At 50.5% G+C, this 24,622-nt stretch overlaps 1 protein-coding gene across 1 annotated transcript; it reads left to right on the top strand.

Annotated features, from left to right (window-relative positions):
• Window positions 1-4,124: 4,124 nt before the first annotated feature.
• On the top strand, window positions 4,125-24,035 carry LOC149336065 (chitin deacetylase 7-like). Its single transcript, XM_089554647.1, has 5 exons — window positions 4,125-4,295; window positions 16,759-17,068; window positions 19,068-19,253; window positions 20,704-20,937; window positions 23,642-24,035. Exons 1-5 carry the CDS (start codon window positions 4,172-4,174, stop codon window positions 24,006-24,008), a joined length of 1,221 nt encoding a protein of 406 aa, XP_089410773.1. The 5' UTR covers window positions 4,125-4,171; the 3' UTR covers window positions 24,009-24,035.
• The last annotated feature ends 587 nt before the right edge of the window (window positions 24,036-24,622 follow it).

Raw genomic sequence — 24,622 nt, 5'->3', positions numbered from 1 at the left:
GCGGCGTGCGGCCACGACCTCGTCACTGTTCAACTGTGGTTCATAAAGAGAATAGAAGGGAATTCCTTTCGTCGTTATACACACATACGGACCGTTTATTTCAGCGTATGCTATAAGCGGAGAACTCGAGAATAGGGAAAGAAAAAGAGCCTCTAAAAAAGGGTGCAGTGGCTTCCAGAGCGCTCACGGCGGACGTACGCGTTTAACGAGCGATCCGGCGCGCTGCACAAGATTCTATTTCTCGGGCAGGCGGACTTCGGCCCGCCCATGGGCCCGCCGTTCTCCGCTATTCTCGAGGCACAGGTCGCGCCAAATACGTTCGCGCACATACGCGGTTCCGGCGTGAAATGCAGCAGTAAAGTATTTCTCTATCTCGCTGTTGAGAGAGAGTGCCTATACGGCTTTACGTCTGCCCCTGCGCGGGGTCTTCCTGGGCTTTAGGTCTCCCGGCCCTCGGCGTTAGCTAATTGTTTGTCGGTTACGGAGCCGATGCTCGGAGTTGACGCGGTGCTGGGGGTCACGCCATTGCTCGAGAAGTGGCGGCCCTTGTCGGAAGATGACGGCAGATACCGTCCTATAGAATAATGCAGCTTTCGTTACTGCGAACTGACAGGCGCTGCCATTAGTGACAGTAGCAAGAGTTTTCTGTTTGTGATTGTGATGAGGCCCCCCAGGACGGCGTTCTTCCGTACGGATCCTGCATCCCGGCACGCAGCATTTCATTGCGCAGCTCAGACGACTCAGCCGCACTTCGAGAAACACACGGGCGCACTGCGGCACTGGCCTCTCGGCACATACAAATCTCCGAGCTCCATGGCCTGTGTGCGCTTCTCAAATTTCGAGCGCAGCCGTATTGGTCGTCTGACATAACACAACGAGAGAGCGAAACCAAAACCGAAATACGGCTAAGAGCTACCGCTGCCTTGTTACGTGAGGGCCTATTTCCCATGATGCTTTCCATTATATTTTTTATGACTAGGCTTCAAGATTGTGACGTCATGCTCCCTCCTAGTTTTTTTTCCTCCCTGGGAACATGGTTGGTGGGTGGGTTCCTGGAGGCCACCTGCTTTTCCCTCTGCGCCGCTGAATTCGATTTCATCATGGTTATTTCTTTCTGCTGCTGCTTGGAAGCCTTGTGGAGGTACAGGTAGGAAGGGAAAAGGCAGGTGTGGGCATTTTTTCACCTACATTGGGATCATCCTTTTCTCTCCGTCTTCCTGACTTCACTCCAATTTATCTGGCTGAATTATTAGCAGTAATTTTAGCCTTACGTAAATTAAACCCTACCGTTTCTCAAGTAATGGTTATGGCGGACTCTTTATCTATTTGCTCTACATTATCATCACCCACTGAGTCTCGGGTATTGTGCCTCTTTACGCAGCTGATCCCGCTCCATCTCACTTCGGTGCGGTTGCTTTGGGTACAGGGACACATGGGCATTCAATTAAATGAGGTTGCCGATTCCATAGCAAGGGCCTCTCTCTGCGGCCCAATAATTGCTGTCCTGCCAACCTGCGCATGTACAGCTGCGGTGAGGTTTCGCAGTTTTACATTATTTCAGGACTTTTCAGCCTCGGCACTTACTTCATCTCCCGAATATGAGCATCTTCTTCATCTTTGGAGTAGCAAAGACTGGCGCTCGCGCAGACTGGAGGTCCCTTTCACGCGTTTGCGATGCCGAGTTCCTCTGCTAAATCTCTACCTTCACAGATCTGGTCTGGCTGTTTCTCCACTGTGCCCATTTTGTGCCGAGCCTGACGCAGTGGATCACTACCTGCTGTACTGCCGCCGATTCTCTTCTTTGAGGAGGCGCCTAGTAGAAATTCCGTTTCACCGGCTGGGTCTGCCTGTGTACACTGCGGTTGTTCTTCCAATGTCCCTGATGCGACGAAAAACCTACTCTATATCACATCACATGGGCCTGCCAAAACATAGACGTGGTCCCCAAGATACAAAACCCGAGTGCGGAGCAGTGGGAGACTCTGCTGTCCAGCGACCGCTGTGAAGACCAACGAGGTCTGGTACAGCGAGCTCAACAGGCGGCAGGGGCCAGCGGAGCCCTGGACTGAGGGCAACCGGCCATTGATTAGAGGCGGACGACTTCGACAGAGAAGGCTCCTGGGGATAGAACCAAGACGTCTCTGAAGATGCCCCCAAACCGCAGGAAAAAGCATTAGTGAAAATAAAGTTTTCCCTTCCCTTCCTTCCTTTGGCACTTCATCGCTTGGACGAAGCAAAAGGAGTGTGCGCTGTGCTGTTCAAAATTTTCTTCTAGAAACGCAGCGACTCCCATTATATTTTTCTTTATTATTATTATTATTATTTGCGCTTTTATTTTTCTGACTTTCAAAAATCTATTTCATTATTTTTTCACTCTCTTTCAGTCAGTGCACAATTGAACCATTACATGCATTGCATTAGAATTTGCGCAAAAAGCCATCGTCCCGTCTTCGTTCTCCCAGCTAACAGGTCCTCTGTCGTTGCGTCGTCCATTCTGTCAGCCTATACCCTATTACTACTCCCTTTCCTCTATAAATGCTCCTCTTTCCATCAGTTCACCGCCTGTGTCTTGGCCACTCCTCCGTAGTGGGTACGTGCCATTTTATTTGAGGCCTACCAACCAACCAGGAGCGCTCGTACTAGGCCCGCAGCCATTGAATCATATCGTCGCCATCCATGATGTAGTCCTGCCTTCGTCGGCTTGCCGTGACGTATAAATTGGTGTGAGGTGCTGGGTACCTTCGTCATCCCTGTCCCAGAGCTGCTCAAGAGCCTGCTGTCCATCCAAGTCTTCTGTTGAATGTTAATGGCTTCGCACCGCCTGGCGCTTCCCCAATCTGCCAGGTATAGGCCCCGACGCCGCCGCTTCCCCCCCCCCCCCCCCCCCCGTCCCGAGCCCCGACCAGAAGACAAGACGACCGCCGCCACTGACCTGAGACCCCACTGACCGCCCACTCATGAGAACCTAGAAGACACGACGACCTACGACCCCAAAGAACCCACACCGCCGCCACTGACCAGAGACCCCAATGACCACCCACCCACACATGAGAAACAAGTACCCCAGCCCCTGCCGCTGGGTGCGTCCACGGGCCTCGGCGTTGACTTCCGGAGACCGGTGGCTCCTCAGGCTTCGTGGACCTCGCTTCGCCAGCTCATCATCGCTTTCATCGTGACGGCAAGCCCTTCATCTTCTCTTCCCTGTTGATCTGTTCTGCCACCCTCATCTTCGCGTCCTGCGTGCGTGTCATCGTCTCGGTGACCCAGAGTCATGTGACGGACTAGAAGACGGCAAAGCGGGCAGTGGGGCGGACAGGAGCACTCGTGCTGGGCCCGCAGCCATTAAATCATATCATCGCCATCCATCGTACAATATGTTAGCTTTTGGAAAGGAAACACATGTGAGGTTGAGAAACGCTTCTAAAGGACAGTCTTTGCGCTTTCGAAGCTATCTGAATATGCGCTAGTATAGATCTTTTCTCATCTAAGATCTCATTTAGCAGTTCGTGTTTTAAATGCCTAGTTCGCATTTTATTCGTTGCTCATTTTACACCGGACAAATTCTTTAGCATTTCCTACCGAGGGTCAAGAAAAGTGGGCGTCCAGTACTCTGTGACAAAGGGATGCTGAGAAACGTGTTGAAGACAGCATGCAGTTTTCGCGCATGGGCCGCAAGTTTCGCCGCCTCGCTTCATCACAGGCCGCTCTACAGTCATTTGTTCTACATGCGGGCAATACTATTAAATGATTGGCCGGTTGTGCTTGCAAGGCAGGTGCTTGACCGCGACGTAATGACAGTAGGTCGAGGCCACTGGCTGGGCAGCCTCCTTTGAGAGGTATTTGCTGCATAGTTCCTGGTTTGGATCCTGATTAGAGTACACAGGCGGTTGAGTATAGTGGTCGCTTGTGACTCAATCGAACAATGAGCCGTCCTAGTTGTGCATTATAAAACGAGCATTAATGTTTGACCTCAATAAGAATGTGGGAGCTGTCGAGCGGCCGAGCGTAGTGCTTTCGATAAGGACATTGTGAATGGTTCTTATCGCTTGCGAAAGATTTCCCGGTATTTATTTCAGCTCTCCTGCATTCGTGACAGTAGAGCTCATTTTGCTCGGGGACGGAGAAGTACTGAGACATTGTCGCCTCGCACGTTTGGCTCCGAGCGAACAGCATGGGTCTCGTCCGTCGAAAAGCGTTCCTTCTCTACTGCGTCCTGCTTGCAGCGTTCGCATGGCTCGCTTCAGACGCTCAAGTAACAATTTCCACCAGCCAAGCGCCCATTAACACAACGCCAGGTAAAAATCCACCATTCCACATTTCCATTTCCTTTTCGTTTTGTTGCCTTAACGACCAGTGTGTGGCTATTGCATAGTGGGAAGGATAACACAAAGTGAAGAACAAGATCTTCATATGAGATCAGCGGCGACCCTTTCTCTCTGGTCATATCATGCAGCGGTGCTAGAGGAAGGCTCCTGCCAAAGGGGAGGGGGGGGTTGCCGCGCATCTTTTTCCACACTGGTGGAGAGTTTTCGCTGGGTAGTTGTACACTATCAGTGCACGCCTAACGCAGCATACGCCCCGCTGGCGGAGCAGTGTACGATGATGATGATGTCCTCAGGCTTAGACCGTGCAGACTGCGTCATTTCAGTTCTCCTCCTTCTCTTCCACAGCATTTATTCTCTTGTCTAAAAGTGCGGTTCAGCGGGACCCGTGACCCATGCCGCTACCGTGCCTTTCGTTTTCTGCGCCATTTGCTTTCCTCAAAAGAAAAAAAAGAAATACTGCGTCTTTCCTTTCCTTACGGCCTTGACATTCATACTTCAGTGACCATAAAGCAATGCGCGTAGAATTGCACTGTTAACTCCTGCTACCAGTTGCATTCTGTTGTCACAATAGTATCTGAACAATGGAAACGCGGAACAAAGGTTGATATTCAAAAGGCACCTCATCACATTCGCTGCAAATATGCTTATTTCTCACTGTCGTTCTCGTGCAAAAACGAAACGCTGCTTCTTTTCATCCGCTGCTCCTTATCTCTTGCGGCTGAGCCCACAACTGATAGCTGTCGCTGCCGTGTAATCTTACCTGATAGGTAGACAGCGGATAATACCAATTTCTGCCATATATGTGATGGAATTAATTGACACGCAGGCTACTGGCATGAAAAGGAATGCAGAGGGTTTGAATGAAAGCTTAGGCACTGAAGACAAGCTAAGTTGTCCTGTGAGGATTTATTGCCGGGGTCTGATAACAAAGATTCTAAAACCTGGGAACAATACTTCTTGAACTCGAACAAAGTCGAGAGACAAAACACTGGCGTGCCACTACCGGCCGTTTTCCCAAATGAACTACGATCACGTTCATATTTTGTTTAATGTAGCTAACTGAAGCCGGACCACACCGTTTTAGGCTTTCAAACCTAACATCACGTTAGGACAACGTCATGAGTTTGAAACAAGTGGCAGGAAAAGAATATTTCTTTTTCAACTCAAAGTTTCTCGGCAGCTAAAACCTCTTTTTCTGCAGCGTAAATGTCAAAAGCCATAAACTACCGAACTGAATTTTACTAAGAACAATAAGTGGACAGCGTTCCATTCAGCGTTGTCTAGACCTCACAGTGGTGGGCCAGGGCTTTTCAAGAGCGAGGATTGTTTGAAGACAGTGAGAGACGCCGCGTTCTTTCACTTTAATGATCTTCCTTCCACGAATTTTCCGTAAACGTGCTGAATCCGCGCCGCATACGGGTCTTAAGCCCAAGCGAGCTTCTCACGCGTCTCAGGTTATACGAACGTGCCGCAACTTCCACCCTAATTTCTCGTACATTCGGTTGGCGTCTGTGGAGATCAGCAAATATGCGTATTTTTTCTTCCAGTCAATCTTTCAGCAAATGATAGAGCAATTGTTCGTGTTTGAGCACCAGGCACAATAAGAGTTCCTTGTTGTTGTATGCATGTGATTCATTCAGCGCGTCAGGGTCCCTATCAGAGCAGCCACTATAGTTATATTCACGGCTGGCGTGTCAATCCACTTTTTGTTCTTTGAAGGTCGCGACTGGCGGTTTTCGAGGACTGCGAACAATGCCGTTAACCAGCTTAACGCGTAATACAGAGCTTGCAAAGTTGATAAACTCTTTCCGTTATAAACACAAACACAGTGTGGGTGTGTCCAGAGGCGAGCGGAGCTGACAGTAGGGGGAGGATTTCGGTCGGGTCCTGTCAGATTTGTCCTTCTGACGTCCTCCAGATATCCGCTTCATAAAATCCATGCAGCTATCACGGTAAAAGCCCGTGCCGGAGCCGTTATCGGAAGCCTAATATCGGTTGCAGGCGTAGTATCGCGATAAACCCGAGCGTGTCAATAGCCACGAGCAACAGAACGCGGCCCAGTAGTCTAATCGCTCGCACCACTTCGTTATCCGGCCATATGACGCAAGGCGTCGTCAGTGAGCAAGATAATGGGACATATAATCGGACATAGTGCAGCAAGACAGGCAAGATAATGGGACATATAATCGGACATAGTGCAACAAGACAGGTAAGATAATGGGACATATAATCGGGCATAGTGCTGCAAGACAGTCAAGATAATGGGACATAGTGCAGAAGTCATGACGAGCCCGCAACCACAGGTCTGTCAGTTAGACTGGGGCGCACAAATTACCGGGCATACATACATAGGCTGTGGAACATGTAGAACTCCGACCACTTGCAGGCTAGAGTAGACACCGTCGTCTTTCCGGCTAGCGGATTCAGACCAAATGGGTGTTTTGCACATTCGTCTAAGATGCACTGGCAACTCCTGTCGGAACACCAACACGCCGCCTCGCTAGAGCCCAACAGAATGCCTCGAGTCACGCGGCTGCTCATTTGGTTGTATAATTATTGTTTACTGGATACACTATACCAGAAAGCTTGCTGCCAGCGCTTGAGATAATGAACCTTCCGGGAGTTGTCACTTTGCATCGGACTCGAGAAGGCTGCCGCAAGAGTGTTGCCGATTGCGACACTCCGGTAAAAGGGCATCTGATGCGATTCCTGCCGCACCGCGGCCGATCGCCGGATTTTGAAGATTCGACATGGATGGTTTTGGTTCAGTTTATACGGGGTTGATCGTCCCGAAGCGACTCAGACTGAGAGGGAAGCCGTAGTCCGGATAATTTCAGCCAACTGGGGTTCTATAACGTGCACTGACGTTGCACAGTACACGGGACTCTAGCATTTCGCCTCTATGTAAATGCTACCGCCGCGGCCAGGATCGAACACACGTCCTTGCGGTCAGCAGCCGAGCACCGTATTCCCTGAGCCACCGCGGCGGCCGACGTGGGTGCCTCACCGCCGAACGTTACCCAGTTTCTTTGGGAAATCCGACTTCTCCTGTCTGCCTTTATTTCATTAATATACAGTGAAAGGAACACTGGCGGAACAAAAAAATAAATAAAATGACATGAGATGATGCAGTGTGATCGACAAATTTGTGCCGCCGGAGGGGACAACTGTTTTGCTTCCGCTTGCACTTCGCATTTGCTACGCATTCCTTCTGATGCGGCTTAGAGCAGCACTAGATCATGGAGATTTTTATTTTTTTTTTTCGCTTCGGCCGCTTGCACTCAGCTCAACAACACCTATTATCGAATACAATTCAAGAAAAAAGAGACTCTTCCCCGTCAAACGACGCCTTTCCAGCAAATGGCTTCGGCCGATGCTCATGAATGTGCTGCCGGCACTACGCAGGGAACTGCAGGGAGGGGGGGGGGGGGGGGGTCTGCGCTTGTTGTGTTACCTTCTTGTCCGGGTCTTTTTGTGCGCAGTACCCCCTTCTATTTACGTCTATCCCCGACCATGGAAGCAGGGGACAATCCCCTTTCATCTGCCACTTCATAAATTGTGGCGCTAGCAGGTTCATGAGAATCGGATGACGCCATTGGCTAGAAGGGGGTCCTTTGACGGGGAAAAGCCACTTTTTTTCTTGACTTGTATGCGACTGTAGCAGCTGAAGGCTTCACACAGACGCGCATGCAACCGGACGGTATTCGTCTTGATCTCACTCCTAATGCTGCCGCATTGACAGGGAGCGCTCTGAGGCGGCCGATGGTCAGAACAGCACCCTAGCTAATGAAGATAATAAGTTGTTACCTATTAAGGAAGGCAGCAGTGACTGTCTCACTCTATGGGTGCTTCTGTTAAGAAATTAATATTATTAGGATGGAGCGCGCTAGGGGATCGGGTGGCTGTTGAAAAAATTGGCGGTGGCTTACCTATGCCAGGATATACTTGGCGAGAGTGCCAGGCGACGACTTCTGGGTCCAAAGAGTTGATCTTTTCCTGACGATACCGCCGCATAGGGGCGGCTGGACTCCCCTTTTCGTCGCCCATGCGAAGCGATTTTGATACACCGAGTCGTATCACCTCAGCTTTAATGCACACAGACGCACATGTACACGCAGTTTATCTACACAAGCCCACAAGGGGCGACGGCCGAGCTTTGACGTCATGCACCGCGCACCTGCTGCCCTTCTCCGGTTGCCGCGCATGCGCATTCAGGCGCGGCGCCGGCGGGGCGTAGTCGGGCCGGCGCGGCGGCGGCGGCGAATGCGCCGCGCCCCTGCTGCTCCTTTCTGGTTTCGCGCATGCGCACTATAGGCCTCCAAGGCTCGCGGCGAAATGCTCGACTGGGTAGCGTAGTGTAGCTTTCGCTACAAAATTATGGTGGCACCTAAGCAAATCTTATGGTGTTCCTTACTTGACACAGTTCCCGCTGCTGTTGTCGCCGCTGCCGGCTCTCCGCTGCTTTTCGCTGTCTTGCTCCTGGTTGCCCTGCCACCTTCCTCGCTGCGCCGATGTCCACGCCGTTTGTCTGCTCATCGGGGGACTTGAAGGCTACATGTTGCCTCGCTGCAACTCGCTCTTCCTTTCGTGCTGTCGGAGAGTTGAGGGGTCAACGCTGCTTCGCTGCAGCAGCTCGCTTTGCACGTTCCGCTGCGTTGCGATGGTCTCGTACCTCGTTGCCAGTGGACTGCCGCTGCGGCCACGCTCTGCTGTCTCGCCTGATGACGTAGAAGCGAGCGATTCAGCTTGGACGATGAAGGCTCCATAAGCCGCGTTTACATCAATACGACATTGGCGCATGGCATCGTATTTGCTAGCGCATCTCTCGGAGCCGACACGCCATTGTTAACATATATAGCATCAAACTTTCGGGACAGTGCCCGCTTGCCCAGTGCACTCGAGGGAGGCGTACAGCTGCCCTCATCTTGAGAGCAGTCTCCTTTGTTATCCAGGTAAGGTGGTATAGTATAGCAGCAGCAGAAAGGAAGCGGTGCGCTTCCAAACCTGTTTCCATTCACCGCGAAAGTCGACTCGCCTTTATCGATCTACCCCTGACTTATGATGGCTTATTACTCCAGGAGTTGTGATGACATCATTCGCGCGTCGTTATTTCTCCAACCCCTATGTTGAGCACAGTCTGCTTTGTTGTCCAGCTGAGGGGTTATTGTATAGCCACGGCAGGGAGGAGGAGGGGTGCCTCCAAACCTGTTTGCATTCACTGCGGAAGTCGACTTGCCTTTCTCGATCTGCCCCTGCCTTGTGAGGGCCTATTACTCCTGGAGTGGTGACGACGTCATTCGCGTGCAGCGTTTCTGCCGCGGCTTTCTGATGAAGGCGGAGTTTTCGCACAAGCCAAGTAATGCCCTCGCATTAATAAAGCGACCGAGCAGCCGTATACTGCTGTCTCTTATAAAGGGGTCACCGCAACACGGCTGCACAAGGGAAAGAGATTGGAAACGATAAAGAGCATAACGGGTCGGGCTGAGAATTGGCAAGGAAATGGGAAAGGAAAATCCGGCTGCATCCGACGAGGGCACCGCACGCTAGCGCTAGCGTTGACTAGCCCCTTCAACTCACTGCAGGCGTACAGTTGCCGAAGCCATCACAACTGCAGCCGCCCCGCATGTCCGAAGAACAAGCTAGAAGCCGTCGCAAGTAGAGTGGTCGGAAGGGTTGCAGTCGAGGTCTGTGTTAATAATCGCGCATGAAGGAAATGATGAAGGAGAGGTTAAAGACGGAGATAAAGTCCCGTTTGTAGAAGCCTCTGGATTAATACTGCAGAAGTTTACGGCTGGTTGGTGCATGGTCACCAAACAAACCAGCAGGAAAGGACGCGTTCACAAGAAGGAGTAGACAGGACGACGCGAGTGGTTAAACGTCGACCACCTGAGATTTTTTGACAGGCTCTGATATCACGCAGCACACCGCAGCACCTTTTTCGTTCCGTCTCCACCACAATATCACCGATGAGGCCGAATTTCAGCAGCTCGTGCTAAGCAGTCGAATAGTGTAACCAGTGACACACCACGGCGAGCGCAGAGCTTATACGCAAAGATGGTTGCATGACTCCGTCTCATCATTTCTAATGGGATTTTGAACCCCTGTTCCAGGAGCAGCAAGTTCAAATTCCGCTACTGTAACAGCAGCGGCCTCCACGCCAGGAAGAACTACAGCTACCCTTCAGACAACAAGCGCATCGGCCACAACCGGAAGCCCACCAACGACGGCCGGTAATGTTTAAGATTGCAAAAATACTTGATGCAGGGCTTGTTGGTTCATGTTATGGTGGCGCTCTTACTGTCCGTTTCTTTCTGTCTTTTCCTGTTTGTGTGCCTTTTTTGCGCCATTAAAAATATCTAAGATTACAACCGTTCTTAGGTTCCTAGGAGGAAAGCAAAAAAAAAAACTCAGGAGGGAGCGTGACGTCACGTGGGCAGCTTTCGTAAGCCAAATGCTCAGGAAGCAGCTTAATCCCTCGTTTTTCGCCTTCCGAGTCAGTCCTTGACGTTTTGATGCTGGTATGTTGTAGCATGTCTGCGCGGTACACGGCGCGGGCGTCAGCAAGGAGATTGATCTACAATCAGATTGCCGCGCTTGTCCGCGCGTGCGCAGCAATAATAGATCACGTGACATGATCTAGGGGGTACCGACTCTCTCCTTTTTAATTTTTATATCTAGGCTTCAAGGTTATCGCCGGACGATCCCTACCAAGTTCTTTTTTCCCTCCATATTACGTTGAGAGCTCGTGTAAGAAAGCGAATTATGTTTCTAGCGCAGAAATGTAAAATTCTTGCAGCAATACTTACATCAGATACATTGTAGAAAAAAAAGAAAGAAGCGAATTTTTGGGCTTACCCTGGTCCGCAGCTCCGCCGCCCATATGTACGACCGGGGCCTAAAGTCTTCAGGCCTCATGATTTGGTTGTGACCCTCCACAGGCTCTGAATCTCTGCCATAGGAACAAAGTTGCCCGCCTATCATGGCACTTCTAGGTGCTCTGACCTGCTTTCTTGGCCTGTTATTTTCATTTCGCTTTCTGACCCTAGTAACGGGAGTCTTTATTGGTGCTGTGCACTCAGTCTTTCAGGCCTATCATTCTGTGACTTCTTCACCGCCGTGGAGCTGGAAAACTTCAAGCATGTGTGACCATTTGGTGCTGCACCGCGCATTAGACGCATCACAGTACATGGGCACACTGATTATGCGTGTTGGTGTAAGTGAAAAACGCTAAAATACCCAGGAAGAGGTCGCCGCGTGCACACACTCACAAATAAGGCTTTATCCGCACAGGCGGAGGCAGAATGAACGGGAACACATCATGAGCATTCAACCAAGCATTCGTGATAAACACACCATTTTCTTTTCTCTCAATACTTTCCTTCAATAGTTTCAATAGTCTCCCTTGCCTCAGCACGCACCACCTCAGCCAAAAGTAACCAGCCAACTGGGTTTGACTCTTAGCCGCACAGTGGAGCACTCAATGCGCAGCGATGGCGTAGAGGTAGAGCATCCGCCTCGCGTGTAAGAGGATCGGGGTTCGAAACCCGGTGCCACGCAATTCTCCACCGGATTAAATAAAAAGAACTCCGCGTGTCGATGCAATTGCATAACCAGGCATGGAGTGCGGCCTGATCTCGGTAACCAGAGCCGACAACGCACTTCCTCATCAGAACAGGATTTGGCCACCCTGGTGTAGTACTTGGCCGCAACCTTCTACGAACAAACCAATTAACCCTCGGCCCTCTGTCCCCAGCGGCTGCGGAGCAACTGACCAAGGCGCCGGTCACGCCGGTCATCCATACGAAGCGACTGTGATACACCGAGTCGTATCACCTCAGCTTTAATGCGCACAGACGCACATGTATACGCACTTCATCCACACGGCCCCGTACGCGGCGGCGGCCTGGCTCTGACGACATGCGCCGCGCACCGGCTGCTCCTCTCTGGTTTAGCGCATGCGCACTATCGGCCTCCGAGGCTCGCGGCGAAATGCTCGACTGGGTAGCGTATAGTGTAGCTTTCGCTAAAGAATGATGGGGGCCCCTAAGCAATTCTTATGGTGTTCCTTACTTCACACAGTTCCCGCTGCTGTTGTCGCAGCTGCCGGCTCTCCGCTGCTTTTCGCTCTCTTGCTCCTGGTTGCCCTTCCGCCTTCCTCGCTGCGCCACTGTCTTCGCCGTTTGTCTGCTCGTCGGGGGACTTGGGGGCTGCATGTTGCCTCGCTGCAGCTCGCTCTGCCTTTCGTCTTGTCAGGGAGTTGAGGGGTGAACGCGGTTTCACTGCAGGAGCTCGCTTTGCACGTTTCGCTGCATTGCGATGGTCTCGTACTTCGTTGCCAGTGGACTGCCGCTGCGGCCACGCTTTGCTGTCTCGCCTGACGACTTAGAAGCGAGCAATTCAACTTGGACGATGAAGGCTCCATAAGCCGCGTTTACATCAATGCGATAGTGGCGCATGGTATTTTCTAACGTATCTCTCGGAGCCGACACACCATTGTTAACATATACGGCATCAAGTCTTCCGGGACAGTGCCCGCTTGCCCAGTGCACTCGAGGGAGGAGTCCAGCCGCCCTCATCTTAGGAGCGGTTTGCTTTGTTATCCAAGTAAGGGGGTATTGTATACCCAGAGCAGGAAGGAAGCAGTGCGCCTCCAAACGTTTTTCCATTCACCCCGAAAGTCGGCTTGCCTTTACAGATCTACCCCTGACTTGTGAAGGCTTATTACTCCAGGAGTTGTGATGACATCATTCGCGCGTCGTTATTTCTCCAACCCCCATCTTGAGCCCAATCTGCTTTGTTGTCCAGCTGAGGGGCCATTGTATAGCCACTGCAGGGAGGAGGAGGGGCGCCTCCAAACCTGTTTCCATTAAGCCCGAAAGTCGACTCGCCTTTATCGATCTACCCCTGACTTGTGAAGGCTTATTACTCCAGGAGTTGTGATGACATCATTAGCGTGTCATGTTTCTCCAACCCCCGCCTTGATCGCAGTCTGCTTTGTTGTCTAGCTGAGGGGTTATTGTATAGCCACTGCAGGGAGGAGGAGGGGCGCCTCCAAACCTGTTTCCATTCAGCCCGAAAGTCGACTCGCCTTTATCGATCTACCCCTGACTTGTGAAGGCTTATTACTCCAGGAGTTGTGATGACATCATTAGCAGGTCATGTTTCTCCAACCCCCATCTTGAGCCCAATCTGCTTTGTTGTCTAGCTGAGGGGCCATTGTATAGCCACTGCAGGGAGGAGGAGGGGCGCCTCCAAACCTGTTTCCATTAAGCCCGAAAGTCGACTCGCCTTTATCGATCTACCCCTGACTTGTGAAGGCTTATTACTCCAGGAGTTGTGATGACATCATTAGCGGGTCATGTTTCTCCAACCCCCGCCTTGATCGCAGTCTGCTTTGTTGTCTAGCTGAGGGGTTATTGTATAGCCACTGCAGGGAGGAGGAGGGGCGCCTCCAAACCTGTTTCCATTAAGCCCGAAAGTCGACTCGCCTTTATCGATCTACCCCTGACTTGTGAAGGCTTATTACTCCAGGAGTTGTGATGACATCATTAGCAGGTCATGTTTCTCCAACCCCCGCCTTGATCGCAGTCTGCTTTGTTGTCTAGCTGAGGGGTTATTGTATAGCCACTGCAGGGAGGAGGAGGGGCGCCTCCAAACCTGTTTCCATTCACTGCTGAAGTCGACTTGCCTTTCTCGATCTGCCCCTGCCTTGTAAGGGTTTATTACTCCAGGATTGGTGATGATGTCATTCGCGTGCCGCGTTTCTGCCACGGCTTTCTGATGACGGCGGAGTTTTCGCACAGCGAGCCAAGTATGCCCTCGCATTAATAAAGAGACCGAGCAGCCCTACAACTGTCCCTTATAAAGGTGTCACCGAATCACGGCTGCACAAGGGAAAGAGATTGTAAAGGATAAAGAGCATAACGGGTCGGGCTGAGAATTGGCAAGGAGATGGGAAAGGAAAGTCCGGCTGCATCTGACGAGGGCACCGCATCCTAGCGCTAGCGTTGACTAGCCCCTTCAGCTCACTGCAGGCGTACAGTTGCCGAAGCCATCACAACTGCAGCGTCCCCGCATGGTCGAAAAACAAGGTAGTGGCTGTCGTAAGCAGAGCGGTCGGAAGGGTTGCAGTAGAGGACTGTGTTGATAACCGCGCATGGAGGAAAGGACGGAGATAAAGTCGCGCTTGTAGAAGGCTCTGAATTAATACTGGAGAAGTTTACGGCCGGTTGGTGCATGATCACCAAAAAAACGGCAGGAAAGGACGCGTTCACAAGAAGAAGGAGTAGACAGGACGACGCGGGTGGTTAAACGTCGACCACCTGAGATTTTTTGACAGGCTCTGATATCACGCAGCAGACCGCAGCACCGTTTTCGTGCTGTCTCCACCTAAATATCACCGGTGTGGCCGAATTTCAGGAGCTCGTGCTCAGCAGTCGAATAGTGTAGCCAGTGACACACCACGGCGAGCGCAGAGCTTATACGCAAAGATGGTTGCATGACTCCGCCTTATCATTTCTCATGGGATTTTCAACCACTGTTTCAGGAGCAGCAAGTTCAAATTCCGCTACTTTAACAGCAGCGGCCTCCACGCCAGGAAGAACTACAGCTACCCTTCAGACAACAAGCGCATCGGCCACAACCGGAAGCCCACCAACGACGGCCGGTAATGTTTAAGATTACAAAAGTACTTGATGCAGGGCTTGTTGGTTCATGTTATGATGGCGCTCTTACTGTCTGTTTCTTTCTGTCTTTTCCTGTGTGTGTGTCTTTTTTGCGCCGTTAAAAATATCTAAGATTACAACCGTTCTTAGGTTCCTAGGAGGAAAGCAAAAAAAGAAACTCAGGAGGGAGCGTGACGTCACGTGGGCAGCTTTCGTAAGCCAAATGCTCAGGAAGCAGCTTAATCCCTCGTTTTTCGCCTTCCGAGTCAGTCCTTGACGTTTTGATGCTGGTATGTTGTAGCATGTCTGCGCGGTACACGGCGCGGGCGTCAGCAAGGAGATTGATCTACAATCAGATTGCCGCTCTTGTCCGCGCGTGCGCAGCAATAATAGATCACGTGACATGATCAAGGGGGTGCCGACTCTCTCCTTTTTAATTTTTATATCTAGGCTTCAAGGTTATTCCCGGACGATGCCTCCCAAGTTTTTTTTTTCCTTCATATTACGTTCAGAGCTCGTGTAAGAAAGCGAATTATGTTTCTAGCGCAGAAATGTAAAATTCTTGCAGCAGTACTTACATCAGATACATTGTAGAAAAAAAAGAAAGAAACAAATTTTTGGGCTTACCCTGGTCCGCAGCTCCGCGGCCCATATGTACGACCGGGGCCTAAATTCTTCAGGCCTCATGATTTGGTTGCGACCCTCCACACGCTCTGAATCTCTGCTATAGGAACAAAGTTGCCCACCTATCATGGCACTTCTAGGTGCTCTGACCTGCTTTCTTGGCCTGTTATTTCCATTTCCCTTTCTGGCCCTAGTAACGGATGTCTTTATTGGTTCTGTGCACTCTGTCTATCAGGCCTATCATTTTGTGACTTCTTCACCGCTGTGGGGCTTGAAAACATCACGCATGTGTGACCATTTGGTGCCGCGCCACGCTTTAGAAGCAGCACAGTAAATGGGCACACTGATTATCCGTATTGGTGGAACTTAAAAGTGCTAAAATACTAAGGAAGAGGTCGCCGCGTGCGCACACTCACAAACTAAAGCTTTATCTGCACAGGCGGAGGCAGAATGAACGGGGACACATAATGAGCATTCAACCAAGCATTCGTGATAAACACACCTTTTTGTTTCCTCTCAATAGTTTCCTTCTTAGCGAGCGATCAGAAAATGTCTATACCCAAATCTTCTTACGTGCAGATTCACTGTTTCCGAGTGTATTTCCTTAACCCCTACAATCACACTATTCCATACGACATCCAGTTTGAGGATGCGCACTAGCAGACAATTAATTATAAAATGTCTTTAATGTAGAAACAACATCTTGCTTATGACTTACGATGGCACACTTGTCATGTCCACTAGCTTGAATTGTGTGCAGTGTTTTTCACAAGAACGTCATGCTAAGCACAGAACCGCAGTTGTAATTGAACAAGATTAGCAGGACTTTCCCAGGAATTGTGAAAGAGGGACGCCGTAGTGGAGTTCTCCGGATTAATTTAGACCTTCCTGGATTCATAAGAGTGCGCTGTCATCGCACAGCACACTGTTGCCTTCTGTGTTTCCCTTCCATCGAAATACACCCGCCATATCCGGGGGTCGAACCGGCGACCTCGGGTTCAGGAGCCGAAGCTACACATGGGCTATGGGCTAAGAAGCAGCTTCTTGCACAATGCCACTATGAAAGAAGCCGACTTGCACAGTGCCACAGATCACATTGCCACTGTACGAGTCCACATATTTCTTCCGCATGCTCTGCCTTGCAGCTCTGGACTTGGACGCCGGCTGCGACGACACCCAGTGCATTCGTCCCCACTGCGCATGCGCGACTGACGAGCCGCCGGCTGGCATGAGAGTAGACGAAGTGCCTCAGTTCGTGATGCTGACGTTCGACGACGCGGTCAACGTGGAGAACATGAAATTCTACCGGGAGCTGCTCGGTAATGCCAGCAGGAAGAACAACGCCAGCGGCTGTGCCATCGCGGCCACTTTCTTCGTGTCCCACGAATACCTGGACTACTCTGCCGTCAGCGAACTCCACTCTTGGGGCAACGAGATCGCCCTGCACTCGATCAGGTGGGCTGCTTCGAGTGGATCCACACTGAGCAACACTTTGTAGAGGGTACTCATGTGACGTCATCTGCATGGTGCGCATAAGCATTTAACCATTGCTGCGCAACAACATGGCAGTAGAACCTGCAGGTCATGGCGGTAAAGCTCGAAGACGAGTTTGTACTGACCCGCTGCAGCGCAACTGTGCTATACCAAGAATGCTTGTATAAAATGGGGTTCAATATTAACAAGTCACTGTTTCACCAAGCCCTGAAATCTTAATGAGAAGATTCTACTTCTACGCATACAGATCACGAGAGCGTTGCAGAATTGCTGTCCGCAAGTTGTTTCATGGTAGCGGCCTACATATATCGATTAAACAGCGTGATCAGAAAGCGTCGTTGTTCCTCGGTTGTGCGTAGAATATTTCGTCTGCAGAATAACAAAGCCAGCGGCTGACTACAAGGAGTCGTTACCTCAAAGTGCAACTAAATGGTTTTAGAATTTTACATGCTTAAAGGGCCACTGCCCAGGGTCCGGACATTTTTGAAAAACAAGCCCACTGCAAAGATGAGGCATCGAAGATAACCTCTGCAAAATACTAGAGCCATGCGCGCCCCGAAAAGCTGCGAAAATTCAAATCAAAGCCCGCTCGTTCTTTCCTTCAACAAAAACGGCCCGCCCCACTACTCTGAACCCCGTTGACGTCATGGGGGGTTACTTTCGCTAAAGGCACTCCATTGGTGCATCGTTCTGACTGACGGGAGAAGGTTGGGCGTAGCCTTGGCGTCGCGTCGTCTGCACAACGCTTTCCGCAGCGCCTTCTGTTCTGGCTCATGCCTACAAACCCGCATGAAGGAAAAAAAAAAAACTGCGGAGGGAGCGTGCGGCGACAGCCTTGAACCCTAGCCATAAAAAGTAAAAAAATAGTAAAACTGAGGGAGTTGGTTTGTTGGTTGTTGAGTGGTTGAGCATACAAAGCCTTTTTGTGCTAGCATCTGAAATGATGACGTAATCGCCGAATAAAGCGGCCACGGCGCTCAGCTTTCCACCCAGAGCACAGCGCCGGCTAGGGGCAGTAGGAGACGAATGATGACGTAATCTACGGTGGTACATTTCAAGTGCAGAAACATCTGCTCGAAGGAAGAAAGCAAATGCCACTGAAGGTAAAGCCTGCGCAACGCATGACAGGATGTGAGTGCAAGCAGTGGAATCTGAATTTCAACCAACGATGACGTCATCACTGAGATTTTCTGCCCTTCGCCGACGCTGTTACGAGAAGCGTGAACGATTACTACGTTCACCATTTTAAAGGCTGGTGAAAAAAAAAAGAACGGTAACATGGTACACGGTATGCGAAAGATGTCTGTTAACCGCAAGTTGGAGGAGGTCACCTCGCTAGTAAAGCCTCCCTTCGCCCTCTCCTCGCAACTGAAACAAGGAATGCCTCAGTATTCGCATTCGCGGAAACGCGCCCAGTGCCCAGTGGGCGTTGAGTATTTCGCTGATCTGTTCGAACGGGTGTTCCAGCAGGAATAGAAGCAGGCGTTCGCCTCTCACTCGGCTGACACATGCCACGACTGCGGCGCAGCTGAAAAACTTCGTTGGGAGTTCCGGCAGGCACCTCTATAAAGGCGGTGCATGCCGGAATAGTGTCCCTGCGTGGCAGCCTCGTGCTGCGCACCGAATATGAGAGTGAATGATCTGTATGCGGACGAGGCATGCCCGTAGCATGCGGGGCGTCATTTCGTTCATATCAGAGCGACAGTTTTGTGAGGGACTTCCTTAGAGTGTAGTATGTCCCAAACGAACACTCCCGCCTTCACTTGCTCGACAGTGCATCTGATATCCAGGGGTACCGGGCCATAAAGATCGTCGCACAAGCACGACTGGGTCGAAGACTCATCAACTAATTCAGTTCCGTACAAACACGCTGCGGAACCAAGCGATGACTGCTATTTCTTGCCGACTGCAACGTGCCCCTGTCACTGGCACCACATTTCCTCGTCTTCCCTCCGCACAGCCATCGAACCGACCCCCAGTACTGGCAGACCATCAACAGCACCCAGTGGGAACGAGAAGTACTGGACCAAAGGATCATGCTGGAAACTTTCGCCAACATCCCCCAATCTGACGTCACTGGCGTTCGAGGACCCTTCCTGTACACCGGTGGAGACCAGGGCTTCGAAATGCTGCAAAAGCACTTCCGGTTAGGATGGTTTTTCTTTATAGTCTTTCACGACGACGCAAAAAAAAAACGTGATATTTGGAATTATGCAGTTTTCTTTTTTTTTCGGCTCTCGTAGAAAGTGGACGAGATGCTTTAGCCTAAATATCGAATTTATTCAAGTACAGACTTTGTGTAAAGTTCTCAGGTCATTTGGTTCGCTTTTGAGACATAGCGAAGCACTTAATGCTCCTTCGAAAGCCAAAATCTCTTCAAAGGTGGCCATAAGAGTTCTGCCAAGCCAAGAAAGATTTAGTTCTGCAGGAGTGCTACCCATAACCCATTATACGGCAACCTCAAAAGCAATCCATATGCCCTGCATACTTTCGACCAAGCCTGTATGCCCAACGGTTTACCGACGACTCAAGCAAGCTAGTGCAAAAGGTACGTAGCAGCAAAAGTTAGCCAGCGGCAAGCAGGCCATAGTGTTAGCTCCGACCACGGACAGAGCACCACGTGACATGACATCACTCGAGAGTAGTGCTCCTGAAAGAGCTCAGGCGGCAGTGTGCAACTCGCGCGTCCGGTTTTGCACGTGGCGGATCTAGTGACGTCGGGTCATGTGGTGCTGTGTCCGCTCCCGGACGAAACCGATTTGGTCCATCGTGTGAGTGGGATTTGCGGTCTCAAATAACGCCTAAAGGGAATTCTGGCCAGCTGTCACAGAATTTTATTGAGAACAAAAATTTTTTCACTTGCGTATACTTCAAACGGCCTTGATGAATTCCTGCGTTCTGGCTTTCGTCGCCGCCGAAGAAAAGCAAGGATTAATGCCAAAGCACTATAAAACAGCGCTCGCATCATGGAGGAAGGAAAACTCATGAGAGGCCCTCGTTTCCGAGCTGCACGCCAAAAAGTGTGCCGGAAGTCACGCGCTTTCGCAAGGACTGCTGGGAGCCTTTGGACGACGGCGCAGCCAATGGTAACGCTGGGCGCAGCGGCGTCGTCTGCTGCAATGCCTTCTGCGCATGCGCAAGCCCGCTGAGACGGCGGCCAAGAAGGGGGTGGGGGGGGGGGGGGGGGGGGCAGGGTGGAGCCGGCTTTAAAAAATGTGACGTAACCGCCTCTCTTGTGTTCTTTTGCTTCCTCCATGGCTTGCACAAATGCAGATTTTGCAGTCTGCCGTAGGGAAAGAGAGACCGAAGAAGGCATTTCTCGGTCCTTGTGACGATATTTTAGGTTAATTCATGGACTATCACAGAGCAGCATTCATATGCGGGAGCATTGTTCACTGTGAACAAGGCTCCCGTATGGGAGCCGAAACCTCTTTTGTGTATTTTTTCTTTGTTGTGGTCGGCGTCTGCAATGTCACGTTTTATAATGCACCCCAACCAGACGAGTTTTCGTCCAACTCTTGATTTTATATCCTGTACAGTGGTTACTCCAAGTGAAGAAAATATTGATGTTCTTCTGTTCCAATATTTCCCGCCAGGTACGACTGCACGTTGGTGCACCAGAGGAGTGGCCACGAGGAGCCAATCTATCCGTACACCATGGACTTCGGCTTCCAGAGAGGCTGCAACATCAACCCCTGCCCCCAGAAGACCTACCCGGGACTGTGGGTGGTGCCCCTGAATGTGCTGTTCCGGGAGAATCTGCCTTGCGCAATGGCGGACACCTGCATGCCGCAGCCCACCACGGCCAACGACACCTTCGAGTTCCTCAGGTAGGTCACGGTGGTGGGAGTTCCATTATAGTGTGTTCCGCCATCTGAGTTCCACCTAGCACAATCGTTGCCACGTAGCTATAGCGCTAACCACATTCTATTTTTGTTTTTATTTACAAATACTGCTATCCGATCTCATTGCGGCACTGCATTTGTGACAGCAGATCTTGTCTGCCGTGAGACAAAACATTAAAAGAAAAACATGGCTGGGTGGCTCCTTCAATAACTGATCGTCGAAAGACACTCACCGAAATACTCCACAAATCATGCGGGGAATAAGAAAAAAAATCGTAAAAGTAACCAAACGTTTACCCCTGTGGTAATGCGAGTCTCAGGGAGAGCAGGGGTGACGCAAAATGCATAAGCCAGGCCGAGAGTTGAGTAACTCTGATTTAAGGTGTGGTATGCGTGTTGTGTTATGCTTTTTCGCTTGCGCCGCCGCGCCTACGAGACAGCTGCCATTGCCCTCTGGCTCCACTGCCCTCTCCCGTTGCGCTGCTCGACGCTTGGTGTTGCTGCAGTTGAGCCGGTCTCGACTCGCTAAAATTGAGTCCATGTAAACACGCAACCGCCGAGTCGAGGTGACCTTGCTTAACCCGACCTTCGAATAGACCCGACGCTATGAGGTTCATGTTAACAACGTTCTAGTAATGCAACTCATAATACTGACTCAACAGCATTAAGATGTTTAATTAATGAAATAACCTCGCGACAGCTAAGGAGGATGCAAGCCTGAAGTCACCAACCCGGAAGTGACCTCACCAAACCGACTCTGCGGCCTCTTTGTGATATCGCAACCCAAGCGCAGCATTGTCCTAGGCGTCCGCTAAATTTGCGCAAGGATATCAGGCGCCTATCCTTTCCCTGGGGTCCTGCAAAAAAAGGTTCTTAGATAGGGCAGATGCGAAGATAAGCCTGGAACTCCGCCGTGGCCAAAAGAATTTTAGTAGGAAAGCAGTATTGGCCTCATAACCCGGAAAGTGCTGGTGTGTGGTTGAGCCTCTGAAGTTAACCACGTGATGCAGGAAATGGCCGGAATTAAAGGAAACTTTGAATGAGGGTGACCTTGACCAACCTGGAGAGATCGAATGATTACTGCCGCAACTGCATGGTTTCGAACCCGCGGCGGCGCGATCAGATCAGCTTCAATCAGATCAGAGCGCTATGCTATCACTGCATCTATTTCTTTCATGGTATTTATTCTACGTGGTTATGTACAGAAAGGATATATATATGTATATATATATACAGAGTACTTATAGGTAGGCGCTACGTGGCACAAACTTGATAGAAACATAACAGAACTAAAAGGCCGGCAAGGATATACAGCTCATCAGGAGAGGAAACCAATCCGGTAAAAAGTCCAATTTTTTGTAAATGTCCGTTACCTGCAGCAACATTCGGCTAAAATGAATTCTGGGCGAAACAACAGGTTCAGCGTTGCGGTCCTGCATGTGCGTTTTCCAAACGCTATGAAGCCCAATCAGAGGAATCCTATCATAGGGTTTCGAGTCAGGTTGGGAAACAACAAGGTAGCGCACACTGTAGGAATTTAGGAGAAAATCTTTCTGTAGCGTCCTCTGCAGCACATCCCGAAACATGCATTTTTTTTTATGCTATCGCTGCAACCGATTATGCCTTTGGTTAAACTGCAGCACATTCTTGCTGCAGTGCACCTATAGCCATCTTCATCAACTTCCATCTGTGAGCAAGTCACGAAAGGAAAGGAAACGCGCTTTCAATGGCAAAAACCTGCTTTAGTACCAGCACGCCGGTTCAATGTCGCCTGAAAGTGCGCCCTACAGAGAAAGCAGCAATATCGATTTTCCTTTTTGCAGTAATAGCACCTAGATTTCAGGCGTGGAAAATGACTGGGTCTTTCAAACTCTTCTGGAACGAAATGAACACGTTCACATCTCGAGCATTCCTCTGAACGCGGTGCAGAACGGTGCCTTCTCCTGTGTACACCCTACCAACTTTTTTTTTTTTTTGCGATACCAGAATATGGTGAATCCTCCAACATGACGGATCGAAAAATATCCGAGTAAATACAGCACGTGCAATTCCGTAAGAACCTAATACTGTCTACCATTCTTAGTCTCGCTACACCACCTGTTCCTGTTAAAAATCTGAGAAGTCGCGATTATTTTCTCGTGCCTAGAGTGCGAACCCGTTATGGATGTTCCCTCTGTTCTTAACCGGTTGCCGAAAGAAACATTTTCGGCTAACTCCAAAAAGATAATGGAAGTTTGTCTTGTGAAATTACGTTGTTAGTTCCAGTATTCTGTTTGATGCTATGTTTTCACATGTTTTTGATTTCTCTCCTTTAGTGTGTATTTTTGCGTTTGTTCTTTTGAAATGCATTTTTTTTCTTTTCACGCCCTCTTTTTTCTTTGCTCCCTTTCGTGTTTTCCCTCCCATCTTTTATTTTTTTTTGCAACTTGTCTGCTTGGTGCACGACTTATAGCTGTCTGCTGCCAGGCACCGCCACTCAAGCCTTCTGAGGCTTTGGCAGGCCCGCATTTGTACTGAAAAGAGGAAGTAAAAATGTAATTATTGTTTTTATGCGCTTAAAGTCGCGAATAACGCAAGTACAACTGACGCATCAGGTATCTCTGACCAACCGACTGGAGCAATGCAAACGTTTTTCCGCATTTGTGCTTCCATGTTTTAGTTGCCGTACTTCACCCGTAAACTCACGCAGGTCGAACTTCGAGGAGTTCTACATGAAAAACCGGGCCCCGTTTCCATTGTTCCTGCACGAGGGCTACCTGAGGGACGCCGGACGCAAGCAGGGCTACCTGGAGTTCATCGACTGGCTGTTGAAGAAGGACGACGTCTTCCTGGTGACGATCTCCGAGGTGCTTCGCTACATGGAGGACCCCCAGCCGCTGAACGCGTACGATCAAATCGAGTGCCCAGGACGCCTCCCCGTTGTGAACACAACCTGCCCCAAGCCGACTACCTGCGCCTACAAAAACACGCATTTAGGGGGCGATCGCTACATGCGCATTTGTTCCCGCCGCTGTCCCAGGAACTACCCGTGGGTGGGTAACCCGCGGGGAATCTAATTAAAGGATCGCTTACCCTTTCAAGGGTGTTCGATGGCATACCTACCTTTGTGATAGCATCTGTTGACTGACTAGACCGAGTTGAGAAATAAACAGTGGGCAGAGTGACTGATTGGTAGAGACACGTCCTTTATTCAAAAAAAAAAAAAAATGGCAGTGGTTTAGCTCTGGTTAAACGTGGTTGCGTTGCGAAAGCAACGGCTGCATGGCTACGCTTAGGCTTCGCTTGTGGCGTTTTGGCTAAGCTCTACTGTTTACACACGAAGAAGCGAGCGCCGGTGGCGGCGGCAGCTGCTGCGGTTGCTAGGCGACGGCTCAATGTCATTCGTACAGTCAAAATGCGGCCATGTCGGCCACGCTGAAGAGGCGAAACGGTGGGTGTAACTCTATGCGCACACTTCTCTAGGCTTTTTCGGAGGCGTGTGGACCGCGCCGTTGCCAGGCGGCGGAGGCGGTAGTTGTATCGGTCGCCGCTGGCTGTTGTAAAGCCTGTTGCTCGGGCCTTGTGCCGCAGATACCCCGAGCTTCCTCTGCAGAGTGACGGCTTGCTGTCGTGTTTACAGGAAGAACCCATTCGCTGCGCGTGGCCTGATAGATCGTAATCAGTGGTGCTG

Source organism: Amblyomma mixtum, chromosome 7 (genome assembly GCF_055824585.1).
Source record: "Amblyomma mixtum isolate Tamu chromosome 7, ASM5582458v1, whole genome shotgun sequence".
In the NCBI taxonomy this organism is placed as follows: Eukaryota; Metazoa; Arthropoda; class Arachnida; order Ixodida; family Ixodidae; genus Amblyomma; species Amblyomma mixtum.
The sequence above is the reverse complement of the archived record's forward strand: the minus strand, read 5'-3'. Positions and strand labels throughout refer to the sequence as shown.

Bases quoted from the DNA above. Each gene is read 5' to 3' on its own strand.
- LOC149336065 (XM_089554647.1), top strand. From the start codon at position 4,172: ATGGGTCTCGTCCGTCGAAAAGCGTTCCTTCTCTACTGCGTCCTGCTT. The intron at 4,296-16,758 runs GTAAAAATCCAC...TCTGCCTTGCAG, and splicing joins GCCCATTAACACAACGCCAG to CTCTGGACTTGGACGCCGGC. The intron at 20,938-23,641 runs GTAGGTCACGGT...AAACTCACGCAG, and splicing joins GACACCTTCGAGTTCCTCAG to GTCGAACTTCGAGGAGTTCT.